This window comes from Manacus candei, unplaced genomic scaffold, assembly GCF_025592945.1.
Source record: "Manacus candei isolate 608988 ecotype Guabito, Panama unplaced genomic scaffold, ASM2559294v1 h1tg000070l, whole genome shotgun sequence".
NCBI lineage: Eukaryota > Metazoa > Chordata > Aves > Passeriformes > Pipridae > Manacus > Manacus candei.
The window spans coordinates 1,356,596-1,378,539 of NW_026138118.1; the positions used below are offsets into that span (position 1 = coordinate 1,356,596).

General features: G+C 47.9%; 1 protein-coding gene across 1 annotated transcript in view; it reads left to right on the forward strand.

Moving 5' to 3' along the window:
- The window catches only part of MAN1C1 (mannosidase alpha class 1C member 1), a 64,159-nt gene that overhangs the window by 27,422 nt on the left and 14,793 nt on the right, over positions 1-21,944 (forward strand). The window contains exons 4-6 of the mRNA XM_051807286.1: positions 15,358-15,473; positions 17,547-17,627; positions 19,838-19,932. Of these exons, the coding sequence (XP_051663246.1) occupies positions 15,358-15,473; positions 17,547-17,627; positions 19,838-19,932 (292 nt within the window). The remainder of the gene's footprint in view (positions 1-15,357; positions 15,474-17,546; positions 17,628-19,837; positions 19,933-21,944) is intronic.

Genomic DNA, 21,944 nt, shown 5'->3' on the forward strand with positions numbered 1-21,944 from the left:
TACCAGGCACGCAGGGAACAATCAGGCTGTAGCTGTTTTTTCATCCCTCTTCTTCAGATTCCAAGGGCTGTATTTCAAAATACAGTGAGCTTGGCTTTAAGATTTTTTTTTTCTCCTTTTTAAAAAATTTTTCTCCTTAAGCACCCCGTTATGGATGTTGTCTGTGCCTCATTCCGGACACTAATTATGCGGAAATAATTGCCTAATCTTCGGCGATATTGAGCGTGTGATTAAAAGGCAGCCAGCTGAGAGTGGGTGGTGTTGGACTGCTCACAGATTCATCTCTGGATTACGGAGGCTTTGGTGGCAACTCCACAGCAAAAGCTGAGTTGGAGGTTTGGCACTTCCAACCGGCTTGAACAAACATCCGGCGTCTCCTCCAGGGACCTCACCGGCACCACTCGCTGTCGGGTTGGAGTTGTTGGACAGGGCTTGGAGCAACCTGGGGTAGAACAAGATGAGCTTTAAGGACCCAAACCATTCTGGGATTCTGTAGGGAGTTCAGTTCCAGGCTGGAAGCTCCTGAGTGCAGAGATGCCTCTGCCTTGGTCAGAACGTGTCTTTCGGGAGCGCTGAGGGCCAGTTGTCTTCTGGCCACCGTTGGCAGTCAGATGCTTTACAACATTTCCTGCCAGAACCACAGGACTGTAAAGGTTGGAAAAGAGCTTGAAGATCATTAAGTTCTACTGTTGATGCAGCACCACCACCATGTTCACCATTAACCACATCCTCCAGTGCCACATCCACTCGTTTTTGAACACTTCCAGGGATGGTGGTTCCACCACTGTCCTGGACAGCCTGTTCCAACTCTTTCTATGAAGAAGTTTTCCCTGATATCCAATCTAAAACCTCACCTGGTGTAACTTGAGGCTGTTTCCTCTTCTCCTGTCACTTTTTCTCTGGGAGCAGAGCCTGACCCCCAGCTGGCTCCAACTTAATCTCAGGTGGAGGTTGCAGACACAAACCCACCTGCAGACAGGCACTACCACAAACTACGTAAAAAAGCAGAGCAGGTTAAGAATATTTTAAAAATATACTTTTAGCCGTGCCTTTTAATGTTGGAAATATCTCAAGGCTTCTGGGTTTCTTATCTTTATCCCTCTGCATTTAGCTTTCCCTTGTTTATTCAGAGGAGATGGGGAGCTAGAAACTGTGCAGCAGAAGAACCCACTTACCTTGGTTTTAATTCACTTGTTTTCCACTCTTGAAACTTCTGAGGAGATTAGGCAGGTTCCGAACTGATTTTGCTGTGTTAGATTCCACATTTAGAACTTAACTGCTTTATCACATCATTTTGTGCTGCTGCTAAAGCTTTTTTCCACCCTCATTATGTATCTCATTGGATATTCATCTGGATTAGTGTTAGATTTTGACATTTTTCTATTCAACTACAGGAGATCACATTTCAAATGGCTCCTGCTGCAGCATTTCCTTCCCTATAATTTCTCCAGGTACTTGTTTCTGATATTTTTTTTCATCTCTGGTGCCTTTTGGGGCCAGAGAAGTCCCTTATCTCACTTAATCAGTGGGTTTAACATCATCCCATAGGACGTCAACTCTCAGGTTTGTCACTGGTTTCCAGGCTGGATCTGTGTGCTCTGAATGTTGTGGTAGGCATTTGTCATTCAGAGACCTTTATGCTTTTAAAAAACACTTTCTTTTAGCCTCTCAGGATTGTTCTTGTCTCTAGAGAGGATTTTTTGGAAGTTCAAGAAAATCCCTTAGCCTTTGCTTGAGGCATCAGTGTGAAAAACGTGGATGATTTTTTTTTTTTTTGGACTTACTAAAATTGTTCATCCTTCTTCTGATGTTTTATTCTCCAAAAAACCCACTGCACCCTAAGACACTTTATATGCAGCTCCCAAAAGAAAAAAAAAAAAAAAGGAGAAAAAGCTCAGTGCAGGAAAATGAAGGTGTTTCAAGAGGAAGTTCTAAAGGCAGAGGTCGTTTCCTGCGAATTTCAATATACCCAGAATATATTTCTCTGATAGAAACATGCAATTAAGAACACCTAAGTTGGGCCTGTTTCTCACCATGGTGCTTTTATCTGAATGCATGATTACACTGGGATATCATTTCCTCACAGCTGGAGGCTGGGAAGGCACAGACTGTGTCAGTGGTGAGGTGCAGCGTGGTCCAGGATCACAGCATTCCAGTGATGGTCTCCACAGCCCTGCTCTCTCTGTTTCAACTTAATTTCCAAACTCCAACCTGTGCTGTGTCCTGCAGGCAAGAGCAGATAATTCAGGAACAAAGAAACCAAGGATACGTTTTTTCCCGGGCATGAGTGCAGGGAGAGCTTTCATGGACTTCTCCAAGGCCTTCTTCAGGCATCTGGAAGTGGAAGTCGCCTTCAGGCATTAAAATTAACACCTTTTGACTAGGCTAGAACATTCCTTCTCTCTTGGCAGGCTCCATCCTGGTTGCTGTGGGAACGAGCATTTTTAATTTCCTGACTTGTGTGTACATCCCAAATTGTAACTGTGATGTTCCCTGTCACTAAGGTAGCTTTGGGGGTTTGAAGGGAACGGAGCCATCAGAAAGCATTTTATGTAGCACTTCCTTCTCTCGGAATCGCTTTGTTGCATCTGCAAGGGGCGACTTCATGAGGCTTTTTGGAGACCTGCGCTTCTCATTACTGTGAGTAACAACAGAATACAAAAGTAACAGCGAGAAGTCATTTAGTCCTTCACTTCCTAAGGCACCCTGAGGGCTCCCCCGTGTTGGAAAGTCGTGGCAGGCATTCTGCTTCAGTGCTTTACAGCTTTAAAGCCTGTGCTGGTGCCTGACCCTGCTCTCCTGCGGAGAGTTAAGCCGTGACTTCTTGGCCTTTCCCCGTGGATGTGGAGAATGGTTTTCCCGTCTTATTCTTTGCAGCGTCTCTCTGTGCCTTTGCAAAATGTTGTCAAGTTTCCCTCAGTCTCCTCCCCTCAAAGGGTGAGCAGCCCCAGACCTTGCCAGCTTTAATTGTAGGTCACATTCCGTGCCCTCCTCCTCACAGATGTTGCCTCCCTCTGGAGTCTCCCGATGAGCCAAACTCTGCCTGAAGTGGGACGATGTGGAGAGCGGGGCCAGAGCCCTTTCTTGTGTGTCACACACGTTATTGCTCATCCTGGGGTGGGGTTTGCTCCTTTTTGGAGCATTGCAACGGTGTTGATTGGAGCTGAATTCCTGATCCTCTGCAGCCTCAGTATCGTTTTCGGCCGAGTGCTGCTCGAGCTGTTTATTCCTTATGCTTCATGGTTCGTTGTGCTTCCCTCGGGCTGGAACGCGTCGTGTGTCCTTATTGAATTGCATCCCGCTCGTTTCAGACTATTTTCCCAATTTGCTGAGATTATTTTGATATCTAATCCTGTCAAGTAACATACTGGAGAGCATTTGGAGGCTTTCAGCCGGGGTCTTGTTGGTGTGACTTTAACAATATGGGAGAGAAAAGGAAGAACACGGACAGATGGTCCCAAGTGACAGAGTTACCACAGCTTAATGTGTTCCTGCTCATCGCTGAGACGTGGTAATGGACCATTTGCATTCTCCTGACCCACTGCATTCACAAATAAAATGCATTTAAATTCCTTCATCCTTGATTATTAGGGTTCCAGGCTCAGCTCGTGGAGCGCTCAGCAGTTGTCCAGACCAGCAGCTCCACTCTGTTCCGTGCTGAACAGCACAATTAATCCTATTAATTTATTTTTGAGGCAAAGGATGGTTTTATTCCTTTTATCTCTGAATTCTGCTCTTGCACCTGGGCTTGTGTTAGGGACCGGATCCTTTCTGGGAACACACTCTGGGAGGTGATGTTTGCTCCTCTGGACTGTCGATAAAACCACGTCAGGGATGAGCAGTTTTATAACCCCAAACTGGAACGTGGTGTCTGCTCTGCAAAGCCCATCCAGAGCAGATCTGCTGAGGGGAAAACGCTGTCAGGACTTACAGGCTGCATTTCTGCTGTGCTGTCATAACACATCTGCCACAGCACTTTTTGGGAAGTGTGTTTGGAAGATAGAAGGGCACCTTCTTTCTAATTATTGTAATGAAGTGCCTCTCCTTTGAATTCTAAGGTGAATTAGCAGTCTCTGCTCATTAACTGCTACCTGTGTCTCTCAGAGAACATGGATAATAGTTGCAGGTAGGACGTGTGTCTTTGTTTTAATGGGCCTGTTGGGGCCCCTCACATTAAATGATGCAAGTCCTCGAGGAGGTGTGTGAAGGAGCAATAAATAGTATATAATCAGATTACCTTTAACCACTCTGAAATTAATTTCAAGCATCCAGACCAGGAGGCACCAGGAGCGTTTTGCCCCACCGGTATCGCTGCTGTTGTCTTCTGCTCAACCTTCTTGAACTGGTCCTCCCAGAATTGCTCCTTGCTTGTCAAATTAGCCATCATTGTCAGAAGTGATTTCCTCTGCCTCACCGACATCTGAGCCCCCTTGCCCAGGAACAGAAGGAAACCTCTTTCCCCAAGGAGCATTTGAGTGATGATCACTTCCCATTTTCTGCTGAGCTCTCCGTAGCTGATGTAGCCTGCCTGCAACAGAGTCTGTGTGTCAGGGGAGACAGATTGGATACACGTGGAGAGTGGATTTGCAGTATCTCTGCTGTATCAGGGGTTGTGTTCCTGAGGCTCAGTCAAACCAGCTTCCTCCTCTGTGACACTTTCAAATGGAGACAGTTTGATTTGAGCTCCAGGAGGTTTGGAGTCATGCAGTGACGGGCCAGGGCCTGTTGTTGGAGGATCACTGAATGATGAAAGATGGTTGGAGAAACTGGGGAAAAGAGGATTAAACCGGGGAGCTGCTGCCAAGTATTAAATGCTTAAGAATCAGTTGGCAATAGGTGCTTATCATATGTCTTCTTTCCCCTTCCTGAAGGAAGTAACTATCTGAAGGGCTGTAGCTGTGACAAGCAATTCGTTTTTATGCTGAACACCTTTCTTCTCTTTTTTTTCCCAGTGCATAATAAGAATATTGCTAACCTGCTCCCATCAGCCCACTCTCCTCCAGACTCTGCCTACTTTGCCACACTCCTAAATGAGCACGAGCTCTCTTTTTCTGTCTCTCACCCATGGCTGGTTCAGGGGAGAGCTGCCACCTCTGGTTCAGCCTGAACGACAGGCTTAATTCTTCAGGGGGAATTGATATTTGAAAAAAACATGAGTGGTTTGTAATCCAAAAAGGCGATTTCTCCCCCAGCCGGAACAGGTTCTGTGTTAAATTCAATCAAAGCCAACACTTCAAGATGCTCCTCTGTGGTGCCAGATTTCCCCAGAAGCTGTGCAGGCCATGTGCTGACACCGTCGTGTGGTGCAGGTGGAGCTGGGATTCATTATCACTTCCCGGGAACTCGGAAGATCGCTCCTGTTGACAAGGAAAAACAGACTGGGCTGTCTTGTGAGCCAGATGTTTGGGTGATTCCCCCAGTGCCAGTGTTGAGAATTCCTGTCCTTTAGGTGGGAGGCTCATCCTTGTTTGGCAGGTGGATTTTTTTTCAAGGCTGTGTTACCTTTTAAGTCTCTGCATGGTCTGATGTGCTGTAGGCTCTGCTTCTTCCAAACCACATGCTCCAGGATTAGTTGCTCTCCTGTTCCTAAGCATCTCTCCAGGGAATGATCAGCACTTTGACCTTTCCTTAGGTGGAGCAAGTATGACTTTATCCACCCTACAGTGGCACAGGACTTAGGGTTTGAGTTGATTTAGGTGTGAAGCTTATGGAGTGGTGGTAACCTTGGCATGGTCTTGAGTGATGTCCTGTGTGGAATTCTGATGGGTCCACTAAGTATTTCTTCTAGAAATACAAGAAAATTCACCTCTCCAGGTGCAGGGAATTGGTAGCTGGAGAGATTGGTAGCCCCTTGGTAGCCACCATCCTTCTGAGGAAGTCCCTGAAGTGTAGGTGTGCAGTGGTTTATTTAGAAAGCAAAGAAAAATGAGGTTGCTCCAAAGCTAATGGACTTTTTTTTTTCCCAGTCTGCAAGAGAATGTGCTGATAAAAAAAGAAATAGATCTAATTCTTGGACTGCTTCTCTGTCCCCTTCATCTCTCTCTTCTGCTTTCTTGTTGCTCAGATGTAATTTGTTTAGTTTACCTTAAATAAAGGGAATGAAGTTGCTCTGTGTTACAGCTCTCAGGCTCACAAACAAAAACCTCAATAAATAAGACACAGTGGCAGGGTTGTAGCTCAAGTCTGGTGTTTCTGGCTTTGCAGGCTTCATCTGCAGTGTGTAGGTACCTCTCACAGGCAGCTGAAGGACTGGGCTGTAATGAGATGATTGTGAAGACTTAACTGAGAAATTTTCTCCCTTTCTGAAAAGGCCTGTAACCCATTTCCTAGTTTCATTTGTGTCAGCTGAACAAATAGTCCCAGCTCTGTCCTGGAGATCACTGACAACTGGGTTGATCCTCCTTGTAATGTGAGCAGATTGAGTTTCTACTTGAGAGTATCAGCTGGAAGTGGAGTGTATTTTCCAGTGCTGATTCTTGGTGCAAGGTGTCTGTGCTGGAGGACAATTCTGATAGGACAAGTTAAAAAAACAAGCTGATGGGAGTGTTTCTGCATGGCCAACAGCACCATTCCAGAGGGAGGATGAATGGCTGGTGCTCAGTGCTCGGGATGAACAGAGGCAGAATCTCCAGGTCAGAGGATGGTGGATAAATTCACGGGATCAGAGGAGGTGGTGACACAGCAGCTGGCACAGGGACAGGTCTGTGCACCAGGGGCTGTTTGTTTGGTGTCACAGGGCTCACCTGTGCTTTGCTGTGTGGTGACTCTTGTTCCTTGTCTTCCTGTAGCTGGTGCTGAGAAGAGCAGGCAAAAACTTTGGTCACTGTGCTGCAGCATTTCCCTGAATAGGGATTTTAATACCTTCTTATTTCTCTAACCAGCACGTTATCTTTATTTAAACCCTCTTTGCTTTCAAACTTGGAGGGAGATGCCTCCTGCCTTTTTGCTGGCAGAAGAAATTAAGGCCCAGAGCAGGCAGGGAGCTCTGGCCTAAGCCCAGCTCCTGTCTCAGGAGTTCCAGACTCCCATCGCTCTGTCTGACCCGGAGCGCTCCGCAGAGGGGACTGACTGGCAAATCTCTGCTGCAAGGCAGGTCTTTCAAGAAACTGTGCGGTGATTTTCACAGTTTACTTTGTTGCCAAGATAATTCTGAGCTGTGTAAAACGTCTCTGTGTAGATTTCTCCCAGAATTCGACAGTTTGCCACCACCCAGAAGCTGTGTGGTGACGTGGTCCCAGCCGGCTCCCAGGCTTCTAGCACGAATCCCTGGATAAATGTCAGAAGTTCAGGCTGGTCTCCAAGCACTGCCAGTGAGAAAAAGAACCGAAAAGAACAAGAAAAGCAGCACTCGGGAGATGGTCGCTTTTCAAACTCCTGCTTTAACAAGGCACTGATTTTAATCGAAGCCAGACCAGCTGTTTGAAGCCTTCAGACCGGCAGAACCAGGCAAGGGCATCTCCATGGGTTTGGTTCTTCTTTGGCCCTGGCACCACCTGCACCCTGAGAGGTGAAGATAAATAACCAGTAACAACCGGAGCCTTTTGTGCCTCGACAGTTAACAAGTTCATCATGTTTCATAGAAACTGCATCCTAATTTTTATTCCAAACAAGATTTCAGCACTAATTTCTGTTTTGACAAATATGATTTGACATAAGAACAGTGGGAGTCAAGACCTTTCATTTTTGATCTGGGTTTACATTGCGCTGATCTAAATTCCTCCCCCTTCTGCTCTTGCCTTTCAATTGTAAACTCAGTTATTAAAGTTAGCAAAAAGCCATTTGAAACCCTCTGTTCTGTAGCATTTAAACAGTCCTGCTGTATGCAAGATTAAGTCTGATATCTTCCTAATGACTTGTGCTGCTCATTTGAAGCCTTGCACAATGCATTACTGTACAGATTGTTTAAATGGCTTTGTTGAAAAGGAAGGATTTGGTTTCTGTTCACTGGGTAACTTCATAAAGGATTGTTTGCCAAATGGCAGGGCCAGGCCCCCTGGGTCTGAGTCTCCGTGGCATTAAAGACGATATTCCCCAACCTTTTCTTGCTCCAGTGCTTTGGCACTGCCTGACTGGGTGTGTTGGTGAGGTCAGTTGGGCTTCCATCCATCTCTGGGGCAGACAATTCACAGCAGTCACAGGGATACGTGGCTCTAAACACGGGTGATGTGGCACAAAGAACCTTCTGGGGGAAGGTGTCCCTGCCCATGGCAGGGGGTGGGAACTGGATGAGCTTCAAAGGCCCTTTCCAACCCAAACCAGTCTGTGATTCCATGGTTCTGTGAGAGAAGAATTTTCTTGGAGGTAAACCCTGACATCAGGGAGGTAGTGCTGGAAAGCTGGTGAAGATACTCCCATCTCCTGCTGCTTGGGAATCCTTGCACCATGTCCAGCTTTCCAGAGGTGCATCTGGGAACGCTCTGAATTCGTCCTTGCTCCTTGCACCTCGACAGCAAAGCTGGTGGGAGGTGAGACAGGGAGAGTCCTGCATGTGATGTGTGGGTCATTGCAAGGTCTCACCTGTGAGCCCTTGTGCTCCTTGGCTCCCCAGGCATGGAATGTCAGGTGGATTCGGGAATGTCTGATGGAGTCAGGCAGCGCCGTTGCTAAAAGGCGTTTCTCCTTCCTCAGGGAAAGGGCTATTACAGACCCCACTCTTAGCTACTTGTCTGCTGAAGCATCACTTTTATGGGTTTTTTTAAGGCTCTCAAGGGACAGACTTGCAGCTGGGAGCCCTTCAAGTCTCATATCTGGCCTGTGATACTCCAAGCTGGCTATTTTGGGAGGAGGGGAGTGAGGGGAGGCGGCGCTCTCTGTCCCTCCCGTCACAGCTGCTCCACTTTGGAAAAATCAAACATTTGCTAAGCTCTGGGGGCTGGATGTGTCCTGGGGTTGGGCCACTTGTTTAGTTTGGGAGAAGCAGGTGCAGGTCTGTGTGCTAAGTCTGGACTTGCACACGTAGATCCCCAGCCTGTGAATACCTCACCCCAAGGAGGTATTTCATTTTGGCCAAAATTCCTTCCTAGAGCCTGACTGAGTAACTTCCCACCAAAAAAAAATTAAAACCCTCAAAACAAGGCAACAAAACAGGGCAAAAAAAACCTCACAGCCACCACAAAACTGATTTTGACCAAGGGGTGCTTTTTGACCCTGAAAAGTGATACCCCTCAGGTAGGGATGGAGCTGGAAAAGCCAGAAGGAAGAGCAAGGGATTGATTCACCCCTGTGAGCTGCCATGGGGAGCATGCAGGGGTGTCCTGTGGGATTCTGGAGAGAGGTCCCAAAACCCGAGGTGCTGTACTGGCCATCCCTTCTGTTTGGCCCTGCTGCTCTGCATCCTGCTTAATACAAGCCCTGTGAGGTGAGTGAAGGTAAATGAATTGTGCTTTGTTACCGGTGAGTCACAACCATTGTCTCTTCTCCTGTCAGTGAGTCACTGTCAGCTCGTTGGAGCAGCCTGGAAGGATCTGATGGGGCTTTGTGTCCACAGCAGCTGCATGGGTTGAACTGAGGAGAAGGCAGGAGGCTGAGGCTCCAGGGCCCAAGGGGGTGACAGATCTCCTCTGTTAGGGGCAGGACTTTGGTGTTTGAACTGACAGAGCTGGGGAAGACAAACCATTTTCTGAGCACAGCAAAACCCACCATCTATTTCCTGATGCATTGAAAATATCCTGGATGCTTTTGCAAGTGCTCTGCAATCTCTTTGTGCTTCATTTTTCTTTCTCTGTAGTCTGGTTCTCTCCCTCTTCTTTTTCCTTCCCTGATTTTTGTCCTTTCCTTCAGTTCCCTGCTCACTCCTGACTCATGTAGCTGCTGTTAAATCTCCCCAGCACTGTCCATCTCTGCTGGCTGTTGCTGCCCGTGGGTGCAGAGGGTGGAGGCCAAGGTTCTTTCAAGCTGAAGGTTCTGACCTTGGCTGCAAGAAGCTTTATGAAAAGTTGTGGCTTCCTCTGACGTGCCTGTCTGCTGTTCTGTGTCACTCCCACAGAGACTGAAGGAGAGCTGAACCCAGGGCAGTGTCACAGTCTCCTGATAAAAGGCAATTCTTTGGTGTGAACTCTTTGTCTTTTGCTCAATGGGTCACCTTACTTCCTAAAAAATGCTATCCTGGGCCCTTTCTAATGAGGGAGCTGGACTGTGCTGTGTGAGCAGTGCCTGGATCAGTGTTCTGGCCCAGTGCAACCCGTGGCCATCCCTTGCTATTGGGGTGCAAAGCATCACAGTTGAATTTCACATGTGGATTTGGTGGCTCATGAAAGCTTCAGCAAGTCAGGAATATACTCTTAGTGCTCTACTAATGCAGTTTCTGTTGTGTACCTGGTGCTGGTGTGTTTGCTTGGCCTGTTTCTGCCTAAATTGGTGGGTTTGATTTGCAGATAATGGGTAGCTAAAAGGAAGTTCACTGGCAGAGCAGCAGTTGTGATTGTTACCATAGTTATACTTAGTCCCTGCTTGGTGCTGTGCAGTGCTTTTCAAGCCTTAATTATCCCTTTCATGTCTGGCAGGTGGCAGGGCAGGTACTCCCCTCCTATGAGAGCCCTCGTGGCCTCCCTGTAAAGCATCCATGGAGAAGAAACTGCTCCCTGTTCTCCTCCACGCCCGGGGATGCTGGAGGAGAGCAGGGCCATGGGACATGTGCAGATGAGTGAATCTTGTTCTTGTGCCAGGGACCCCCATCTGTTACTTGTAGGTTCCCCACTCACCTGACTTGGAGCTTTTCCCACCCTCCAGCTGGTGATCCGGATCCCACTTCTGTCACTTCTTGGCTCAGAGTCCATACAGATCTTCCTGTTGGGGTCAGAGGAGCCCCAGGCCACGGTGGCAGCTCTTCCCTTCTGCCCTGTGCTCTGCCAGGGGCTCCAGGAGGGTTGTCCCTCACCTGGCTGGCAGCTCCCTGGTGTCCTGGACTTGGCTGTAACCTGGCAGACTTTTGTACCTGTTAGTCCCTTTGGTCATTGAGGTTGGCATGTGTCTTCCAAGGTGTCCCCCCCCTGCCCTGGCCCAGTGACACACGTTAAACCTCCTAATGAGCCTTTGGAATTGTGCTTTGTCTTATGAACTCTTGCTGCAAATGGCTCCTTAGAGCCACTGAGCTATGAGGCATCAAGGACAGAAGAAGAGGATGAGCCCTTCTTATTCAGATTATGTACCCCAGAGCAGAACAAGCTGCTCTGGGCTTTATCTGGGGTTTTTAGAGATAGCACTGCCATTAATTCCCCATGAAAGCCCTTCTGAAGCTCTGCTGCATGGAAGGTCTGTTCCTCCAGACTGGCATTAGAGCACATTCCCAGGGAGCCGTGGGGGCACGGTGTGAGTACAATGCCAGCTCCTCTCCGTGGAGGCTCCATTCAGCACCTTTCACAAGCATTCTGTTAATTAATGTAATGTTTGTTAGTGCTCTCTGTGGCAGTGCTCACTCCTCTGGGTGGGTGGGAGCAGGAACAGAGCAGCCTTGTTGCCTACACTCCTATCTCCATTCTTTTTGTGCACAAAAGAGCAAATGCAGGGTGGTACAGGCCCTCCTTCGGCTCAAGAAGAGATGAACCTTTGTCTTGCTTCCATGAGCTGCTGCTTCTCCTCTCTTGCTGTTCACTCACGGGTGGAACCCCAGGCAGAGGCCCTGCCACGTGCTGTGACAAGAGCTGCTCTGAAGTCCTTCAGCTGGAAGTGTCCCCAGACAAGCATCCCTGAGTTCCACCTGAGGTCCCAGTTCTTCTCCCTGGTCCCAGTGGAGGAGGATCATCCCATTCAGGAGGACTGTGTGCTCTCACTGGGCGCTGCAGGAGCTGGTGTGGATCCCAAAACTGTGCCCCATAGACCCACCTTCCCTTTTGGGCATCAGCAGAGTGACTTTGCCTCTCCCAGGTGAGGTGTATCTCCACTCCAAATCAGTTTTGGAGCAGGATTAGGGGGAGCTCTTCATAGCACTCAGAGCCTTAGGTTTGTGGAGACAGGTAGAATCTCAGACATGGAGTCCTGCTTAAAAGCCACTGCTCCCATCTCTGAGTACTTTCAGGAGTGTTTCTTCTGAGAGTTTCTTGGTTTCTACTTTAAAACTCGAGTACAATGAGGCTGAAACCAGCAATTTAGAGAGGAGAGTGTCAGCAAGAGTCAGAAGTGACACAGTGGGGTTTGCTTCCTTTTTCTTTTGAAGCTGCTTCCCCTTTGATTATATCCCTCACACGTGCAGGCTTGGAAAGGTGATGATTTCTAAAGGAGCGTGTCAGGCAGGTGTCAGCACCTTTACAGTGGGTGTGGATATGTTGTAATGAACACACTGGGATGTGGACAGCACCATATTTTGACAGCTGAGTATAATCAGAGCTGCTGGACGTTGTGTCACGAGCTCTGTCGTGACCCGGCGAAGCAAAGTCTGAGCAAGAAGGAAGGAAGATGCTCCTGTAGCAAAGAAGTAACAGAGTCAGGGACCTTCCTGGATGTCCTGGCAAGTGACAGGCAGAGCCAAGTCCTGATGCCTGGTTTGCTCTGTGGTTTTTTATCATTCTCATGAGGCTGAAGCTGAGGTGGCCACTCTGGTGTTGTGATGGGCTTTGGGAGAGTCAGTCGTGCCTTTGCAGTGGCTTTAAAGCTGGTCAAGAAGAAAGGAAACATTGCCAAGACCCTTGTACAAAACACACAGTTCATCAGATACAGAGGGTTAGGGGAATATTTAAAGCAAATGTTTAAACTGACACAAAGACAAACCAGCAGGGAAGGGAGGTTTGCCCTCCACTTTGTCAAACACAGGGAGGAAAGCTGAGCAACTCCAAGCTCTGCCATAGCAAAGATCCAAGCATGTTCCCAATCCCCAATGCAATTCATGTATTTAAAGGCCTTACTTGCTAAAAACATAAAAGGCTCTGTCAATTCAATAATTTTTCACTTCAATTAATCATCCCAGAAAATTGTAAGTTTATTGTCCCTTTGTCTCTGTTTAGCTTGAGCAAATCCAACTTTTCTCATTGTCTCTCTGCAGATTATGAAAAGCTTTGTTGATTATATCATCAAATTAAATCGAGCCCATTAGTGTTGCTCTCAGAACATCACAGTAACAGGCTGTGCCTCAGGTGGCATTGCCCTTCCTTCTCTTTTTAAATGCTTTGCCTGCGTCCATGTCGGGTCTCTCCTCGCTAATAGGAAAGTGTATAAAAATCACATAATCATTAATATTGAAGGTTCATTAAGGTTGATAAAAGCAGTGCTGCCTGCCATGGTGTTGTTTTTCCTGGTCAGTGCTTTTGGCAAGCACTCCAGACCCACATCAGCTCAGCTGTGTTTTAGGACCCACCAGTTGATCTAGTGACTGTTTGACTCCATCTCTTGCGCCCTCGGAGATGGCTCCGGTTAGAGGATCATTTCCCAAGCCTGTGGGAATAAATGGATTTCTAGAGGCTGTTTCAACTGTCTCCATCCTTTTCCACAGCTCCTGCTTTTGATGCAGACAGCATCCGAAAGGCAGCAATCTGTAGTTGAGCAGTAAAGTCTTGGTTGGGTTTTTATTAAAGCAATGATGTGCTGGCTGGCTGAGAAGTGTCAAAACTGCAATCTTGTAACATCAACAAAATAAGGCAGGATCCTTCCTTACGGGAGAGGAATGCTGAGAGCAGAAATGAGCCCGACATGGAATTGTTGGATCTCAGCACTTCTCCTCTGGGGGTGATGTTCATCAGACACAGTCCTTTTTTTTTCCCTTAATAAGAAAAGACCAAATTCTGAGGGTTCATGACAACTGATTCACCTTTGCCTTCCCCTCCCCTCTGCAGTAGTTCCCCAACAGTGCATCCAGCTGGGTTTTCCTCTCTTAAGCAGAACAGGAATTGAAGTAACACTGAAGGTATTACAAAGGTGCCAAACCAATCTGAGCATGCAATGAAAGGCCGGGGGCACTGGGGGAATTTGGGATAGTAGTTTAAAGTCTGTAGGTGAGAAGAAGGGACTGACCTGAGCCAAACAGAAATAAATCTCAGGAAAATCCCTGGGCATAGCAGTGTGTGAGAGTCTTTCTGCTGGAAAGGGAGATGATGGGGACAGAGCTGGTAGGAGCAGCTTCTCCTGCAGAAATGACAGCTGAACTTCATCCAAGTCTTTGCTGCCGGAGATTCCAAAAGGTCTGGCTGTCAGGGGGTGGGCAGGAATGTGGCTGCAGCTGAGCAGTGTGTGTGTGTGTGTGTGGGCCCAGCTCGCTGATGGTGATACAGAGGCAGCTTCACGCCTGTGTCCCTGGTGCGTTACATCCACGGAGGGATGACTGATGATCATCCCAAACTGGAGTCCTCCACGTGAGGATTTGTGTTTGCTGAGTTATCCAGGAATGGGGTGGCCTTCGTAATTAAGGGGTTTGAGTCACGATGTGCTTCATTCCCTTTGCTGTCCCGTGCCAGGAATAATTTTAGGGAACCCAGACAGAAATAAAACCCCAGTGCTGAGGTGTTCCAAACCCGGGGTTGTTACATCTCTAATTCCTTTTCATCTCAACTGCTGTGAGATTGTCTGCCTACACCCCCTGCGTTCTGCCTCACTAGGAGCTCTCCTGTGGTCCTTTTGCATGAGACAATGCTTGGCATGAAGTTTTTTACATAAATGACCTGGTTGGTCCAAGTACTTGGTTGGAATTTACTTCAGCCTCGTGTGTCCCATTGCCACCTGCTGGGGAATGGTGACTGTGCTCACAGGGACTGTTCTGTTGGCCAAAGGAAGGGACTGGTCCCTGAAGTCACCCACTCTCTGCTCAGGGTTCACTGAGATTGGTTTCTGGTCTCTCAGCCTCCAGGGGTGGCTTTTTTCCTTTCTGTGGAGTATTCTGTCCATATGCTGGTGGTGGGACACCCTGGGTCATGGCATGGTGCAAAAGGATTTGTGACCCCAAAAAACAACCCTGCATGAGGACACGAGGATCAAGGTCCTGCCTTGGATGCTCTTGCACAATAAAAATACAGTTCAGTCACATAGAAGAGGCTTGTGCTGGTAACTGGGTTGGAAAGAGGCTGAATTTATGTTTACAGATAAACAAAGATTAGAGCTGGAATTGCCCAACCACTTTGACCAAGACAAGACTGGAAAAAAGGCCAAGGCTTGCAGTCATGACTGGTGGCTTCAAGCGTGGACCTTGAGCTGTCCCTTGGGGGAATTCTTTCAGAAGTGTCAGGCCTTTGAAAATTGGGTCTCTCCAAATTTGGGTGGCAGAGCTCACTAGTCCTGGTAGAAAATCTCAGCCTAGGCCATGGCCAGTCTGGATCCCATCCAAACATCCCCGGTACTGGGGCTGGGAGCTGCTGCCTGTGCCAGCTCCCACAGATGGGTTTGGAGCTGAAGAGGATGGGGTGAGTGGGGCTTCATCACTCCCTTGTGTTTGTCATGCAGGAGGCCTTCGAGGAGCAACTGTGATCGATGCCTTAGATACCCTCTACATCATGGAACTCGAGGAGGAATTCCAAGAAGCCAAGAAGTGGGTGGAGAAGAGCTTTGACTTGAATGTGGTGAGTCACTTACTGGGAATGCCTGTCTGTGTCACCTGTACAGCCAGTTCTGATCACAGTCTTCTCTAAGAATCCTTTGGGGAAGGGAACCACGAGGTCTGTGGGGGGAAGAAACCACTCAACTGATTATTTTCTTTCTAAGGCCAAAGGGACTACAATGATTCACTCCCAGCCAGGGGCCACCAGGTCAGACTCACCGTGTCTGGCTGAAAATAAGATTCAGTGTTTCATGGTTTTGTGTTTTGGTCTGGGTTATGAAAACAGCTGTAATTATTAGACACTCCAAGGAAGTTTTGTTCATCAAAGAACAAGTTCTGTTTCATCTCAATTAAATGTCTGCCTGTGATAAGACAAGGTTTCTGTTTCAAATGCTGTAGATTAAGATTAAAACCACAGATCTCCTTGTCTGGGCCCTTTGTTGATGTGTCACTGCTGGGACTTGTGCAGTGGGACTGTGGCACCTTGGCAGCAGAGTGAGAGCAGAGGTTTGGAAGGAAGAGCACCTCTAAAAATGGCCAGAGGTGCTTCTCTCTGTGGCTTCTGAGCCTCTCCTAGATACTTTTGGGAGCTGTGTTAGACATGCTGGGGCTCTGGGTGCAGCACATGCCTTGCAGTGCAGTCACAGCTCTGCCTTGGCCTCCAGGCCAGCTCTTGCATTTCTTGTGGCCCAGCTGATGGGATCTCCTCAGTGGCACACAGAGAATGTTAAAACCAAAGTGCAGTTCAAGCTTTTATTTGTTTAATGCCAGGCTAGCTGTTATGAAAGATGGTTCTCCCATGTGAACAATGCCTGCAGCTGCCTTTCTAGAAAAGCCTCATTTGGGAGGGCATGACTGGCACTCGTGGATTCATAAAAGGCAGACCACATCTGATGGATTTGGTGAATGGCCTCACAGTCTGTTACTGAATCAATAAACAAGGGACAATATCAACTGGGATATAATTTATCTGGATTTCATAAAAGCTTTTACTCTTGGTCTGCAGAATAGATTGATCTGTAAAGACAAGAGTGAATGCTATGGATTGATCGGTGGAGTCAGGGAGCACAGCACAGGGAGACAGGGAGGGAAATTAATTAAATATTGGCTCTGTACAAGGAACTCCAATAGTCCAGAAAAGCGAGATGGGAACTCCAAGGCCCACGAGCTCTGTTGGAAATCGGGTGCTGTGATCTGTCTCATGCAATTGCACTCATCATCTCCAGATAGCACTTGCTGTGATTTGTGACCTGCAGGTATTTGCAAAGGGCAGGGTAGTGCAGGGGTTCAAGTGTCCCTTTGCTCACTCAGAGTGCTGTGTTGGTGGAAGATCTTTCTGGTTGTTGGCTTTGTGTGTTTGTGTGAGGGTAAGGAATCATTTACGGTGCAGATTTGATAGCCAGGAGCAGGTATTTTTTATAGGCCTTTTTGAATACAATTGTTTTGACATTTGCTAATCATCAGCTGAATTGGCAGAGCAGGACTTGTTCCAGGTGAGTGGGTTTCTGAGGGATTCAGTGAACCACATCCACGTGTGTCTGCTCTGTGGGGTGTGGGGCACACGAACACCACGCAGCCTGTCTGTCCCTTAATGTGACCAGGCTCTGGTCCTCTCCCAGCCTGCACACAGGTGAGTCCTCGAATGACTGAAAATATCTACCTAAAGGAAAGCAGGAATTGCATCACATCCATCTGATGCAGTGCCCTCTTCATGAGAAAATGGAAAGTATTTTTTTCCGTGGGGCTGCACAGTTTCCTCGTCAAATAAAACCACTTTAAGGGGTAAATTTTTTACCCTAAACTGACTCACAGCTCTTTGCAAGGCCTAACCCAAGAAAGGGCTGGCTGGACAATACATCTGCCCTGGCTGACTTAGGTGTTGTGATAAATGGGGCAATTTGGGTGTTTCTCTTCCCTTCAGACTCCACCTGTCACTGTGGAGCAAATAAAGCGCTGTGAGATCTTGGGCAAAAAGCTGTGCTGCCCTGTGGGTGGGGACTGGGAGACTGAGGGATCTGCCTGCAATCTGTTCCCCCTTGGCTGCCAGTTGCCTGTGCAGACTTTGCAGTCAAGTGTTATCCTCGTGTTCTTTCAGAATGGAGAAGCATCCTTGTTCGAGGTGAACATCCGCTACATCGGAGGGCTGCTGGCCACGTACTACTTGACTGGAGAAGAGGTTTGTATCAGCAGCTCTTTGTGCCTCACACAGTCCCCTGCAGTGAACTGAAAGGGTTCTCCAGCAGCTTTTCTCTGAGCATCAGATAATCCCTCCATAACAACAGGCTAAACCTATCGTTTTTTTGTGAATATGGAAATGCCGCTAATGTTCTTTTAATTAAGCCTCGCATAATTACCTTGCACACACCGGGCACGGCTCATTTGCAAAGATCTTTTCTCCTGTGGGCAATTCTAGCAAGACATGTTTCCAGCTTGGACACATTGCTCCCCAGGGAAATGCCATTTGCAGGGATCTTTGTCTTTGCACTTGTTCCTTTCTATTCTAAAGGGGCAGTGAGATTTCATCAAACATCATTCCAGATTCTGCCTCGGGCTAAGGAGGGCAACTGCTGAGGGGCAGGTGCTCCAGACCCAGTCTGGACAGTCTCTCTGTAGCAGTAGTTTCTGAGATGAAGTGCCCTGGGATACAGGGAGGGAGGTTGGCAAACTGTTCCTAGAACACCTTCTGGTGGAAAGGGGTTGGAACTTCCTTGAGGTCCCTTCCAACCCAAACCAGTGTCAGATTTTATGTCCTGCCAACTCCTGTGACAGTGGTACAGCTCCACAAAATGTCCCCTTGCCCTGCAGGTGTGTGCTGGGTGTCACAGCCCCTCCTGTACCGTGGTGGAGCAGCCTTTTGATGGATGCTCCATCCCCCTGGAGTCCTGGATAAAGCAGGAGGCTCTCACTTCCACTTCCCTTCTTTCTCTCCAGCCTGGCAGAGGCCAGGGCTTAATGCCATAATCTGTTTTATAATGTGGCTGGGCTGGAATTTTACAGCTGGCTGTAGAGAGATGAAGAGATTATTCCTTTGCCCTGGAAGTCTTTGGTGAGCAGAAACTCTGATTCAGGAGGGAGTTTTGTGAGTGAAGGAACTGGAGGACTGGCTCTAAATGACAGCTCAGTGCCCATGGCTGGGTCCTGTCCACCATAGCAGGGTGGGATGGCAGAGTGACACCATTGATCCGAGGAGGAGTCACAGGAGCAGCTCTGTTACTTTAGTTGCATTTTAAATGAGTTCCAGGAATGACTTCTCTCCGTGATTTCCCTCCAGGGAAAGCTCTCAAAGACTCAGTGCCCTGACTTGGAGTCTGTCTCAGTGACAACTTCAACAGGTTTCAGATGAACAGAGCAAAAAAGAAACCACATTAAGCCATAAAACTCCAGCAGTGACCTCTTGAAGTCCAGTCAGCAGTGATGCTCAGCAGCCAGGGCAGTGCCTGTCATTTACCCAGTCAGTGTCACTGGGCTGAAAGGCAAAAATCAAGGCCCTGTCTCTTGCTTTTCCTTCTGAACCAACCCCCTTTTTCCTTGTGAGTGTATCAAAGGTCTGCAAGCCCACAGGAGAGCTCAGGTTTCCTCAGTGCTGTATTTTTAGAGCAATAAATTCCTGCCTTCTGAGCACTACCACGACAGGGCTAGAGGTAAAAGGCTTGTGTTTTATCTCCTAAGTCACTTACAGGCTTCCCTTGATCAGGACTAATCTCTGGAGCAAAGATAAGTGCTTGTATCAGTTTGTCCCAAAATAATTGTGGATGGTTGCCCTGTCCTGCAACCACCATAAGCTATAATTTGACTTGAAGGCCCCAAACTGAGGCATTAAAAATGGAAAAGGAGCAGCTTAGCCATGAAACCATGAATCCCTCTTGGAAAAGAGTTGCAAGGGAAAGATTGCTCTTTGGAAATCAAGGTTTTTACAACAGGAGATGACACAAGCTGGACAAACCCATGTTGAAAATCTTAACAGTGCTTCACCCTAGAAAGATTTCCTTTGATTTTAATTCAGTCATTTCACCTCAGCCACCCTGGGAAAGGGAAAAATTTGTCCCCAAAGAGTATCCTTTGGATCAGCTCAGATCATAGGGATTTACTGCCAAAGTATTGGGGGTGTTGTGAGCTCTGGCTGCTCTTGTCCAGGCTGAGGGTTTGGCAGGGGACTGGGCACAGGTTTAGTGTAGATCTTAGAGGAAATTCAGAGAGATACCAAAATTCAGTGTGACTCTTGGTTCAGATCTGTCAGTGGAACCAGGGCAGCAGCACACCTGAAACAGGGGATTCTTGCAGTTTTTTATGATGACATGCTTGAAAAAGCGGATTTGAAAGAATCCCACGTGACTCTTATTCACAGGGAATCGTTCAGACACTTATCCTCTCTTCTTCTTTCAACAGGTGTTCAAGAGTAAAGCTCTGGAACTCGGAGAGAAACTTTTGCCAGCTTTTAACACCCCCACTGGAATCCCACGTGGCGTCATAAACCTGGGCAGGTAAGACGCACGTCCTTACAGACACGTCCCTTTAGTGCTGAGCATTTGTAAAAGCCCAGGGCTCGAGCAGGAACAGCAGCAGTTCCTCAGAGGTGCCCCCTTCCAGTGCAGATTCTTCGAGGTCATTTGTTTTGCCAACTCAAACCCAAGAGGTGCCTTGGCAGAGATCGCAGGTGACTCAAGTCAAACCCAGCTGTGTTTTATTAATTTTGGGCTGTCCACAGTTTCTCCCTCTACCTCTTGGCAGGGCTCCCTGCTGCAATAGCATTTTCCTCACTCTCATTTTCTTTGAAAGGTTGTTTTGTAGTCTGCACGCAGCGTGGATTTTTGCAGTCTGCCCAACTAGATGCATGTGAATTTATCCAGGCTTCATGCTTGGCAAAAGTGGGAAAGGGGGTGGATGGGACTGGCTGACAGTTTTGCTGCTGAAAAGAGGGGAAAATACAGATCCTCTGGTGGTGTCCCTGTGAGCAGCACTCAGCCAGGTGTGTCCTTCCCTTAGAGCCCCAGCATTCTGTGTCAGGTAGGGGATGTTCTCATGCCAGAGGGGAGCATTGGGGCAGCTGAGTTAAATACCTGCTGGAGGTCTGTCAGCAAGCAGAGACAGAGCTGGAGGCTGCACTCCTGGTCTCTGCTTCTTGCTCCCTGCCAATAAGGGCTGATTTGCTTGTTTTGATGCCTCCAAACAAATCCCCCGGGTAAGAGCTGAGACAGACAGCAGGAAATGTGGGTTAACAAAAGCCTTTCATCCTCACCTCTTGCAAAACTGGGAGCAGCAGCCATGAAAGTCATTATTCGTCTCTTAGCCCAAATCTCCTCTTTGGCTCTGCAGAAGCACAAGACTTCCAAATATTTGGCTCGTGCTGCTCCGTTGCTCAAATATCACCGTCACCCTTCGTTTGTCTTATGTGCTCATGATCCCAGTGAAAATTTGAGCCACCACCACGACTATAATTGTCTCTTTTTGCAGAAGAGACATCCTGCTTCCTCTGCAGCTGATAAAGGCTCGGCAGAGGCTAACCTTTCACAGAAATGCCAAACCCTCCCCTGCTCTTTGTGAAGACAGTTGAAGCAGCCTGTGTCTGCCTAGACATTCCCAAAATGTTTTGCTGATGACCTTGACTAAGAGCAAAGAAAATCAACATAACACTGAGCCCACATCCAGAACCCCTGTTACTGCCTTGAGCTCTGGCTTCAGGGCTGTGAAACTGCTGTGAGGGTTGGAGCATCAATTGATTTAGGAGCAGGGATGAAGGGAGCTGTATCCATAGTCTGACTGCTGCAGGAACGTGATGAACAGCCAAAGGCTGTAAACCCAAAGGGGAAGGGATTTACTCGGTGTAAGGGAGTGTGTGGAAGTGGAAGCAGAGGAGGAGATCAAGGTGATGCTGTGAGAGCACACTGACCCAAAGTCAGGGCCAAACCAAAGCCCAGAGGAGTTTTGCAAGGAGTTCTCCCTCCAGTTCTACTTTTGCTAATTCCAGAGAGACATCTTCATCCCAAAAGGAGAGTCTTGCAGCCTGTGTGGGCTTATGTTGGTGGTTGCTCGGGGGGGTGGGTTAAGAATGACATTCAGAAATTTGATTTAGAACACCCCTGGCATTAGGACAATTCTGCATATTTTTGAGGGCCCAAGCACAAAGACAGCCACCCCTCATCTCTTCCATGGCCAACTGGCTTTATCTCTTACTATCAGCTCACACCACCTTTTCCTCTGTGTCCCCTCTCTGCTGATGTCCTTCCCTGTGCCTGTTTTCCATGAGCACTGGATCGTATCTCACACAGGCTTGTTTTCCATCCTGCTGCTCCAACTGCCACGTTGTCTGCCAGGTCCTGGAGTACTTTGTCTTCTCCAGCTGCTGCTCTGTGCTCTCTGTGTTGCTCTGTGATATCTCTCCTGATGCCTTCTGTGCTGTATCCCTGGCCCCTGCTTTCCTTCTCATCTCCCCTAAACCCTCTTCACCTCCAGATTTTTCCTCATCATTCTCTGCTGGCCTCTCTCTTGACTTGGC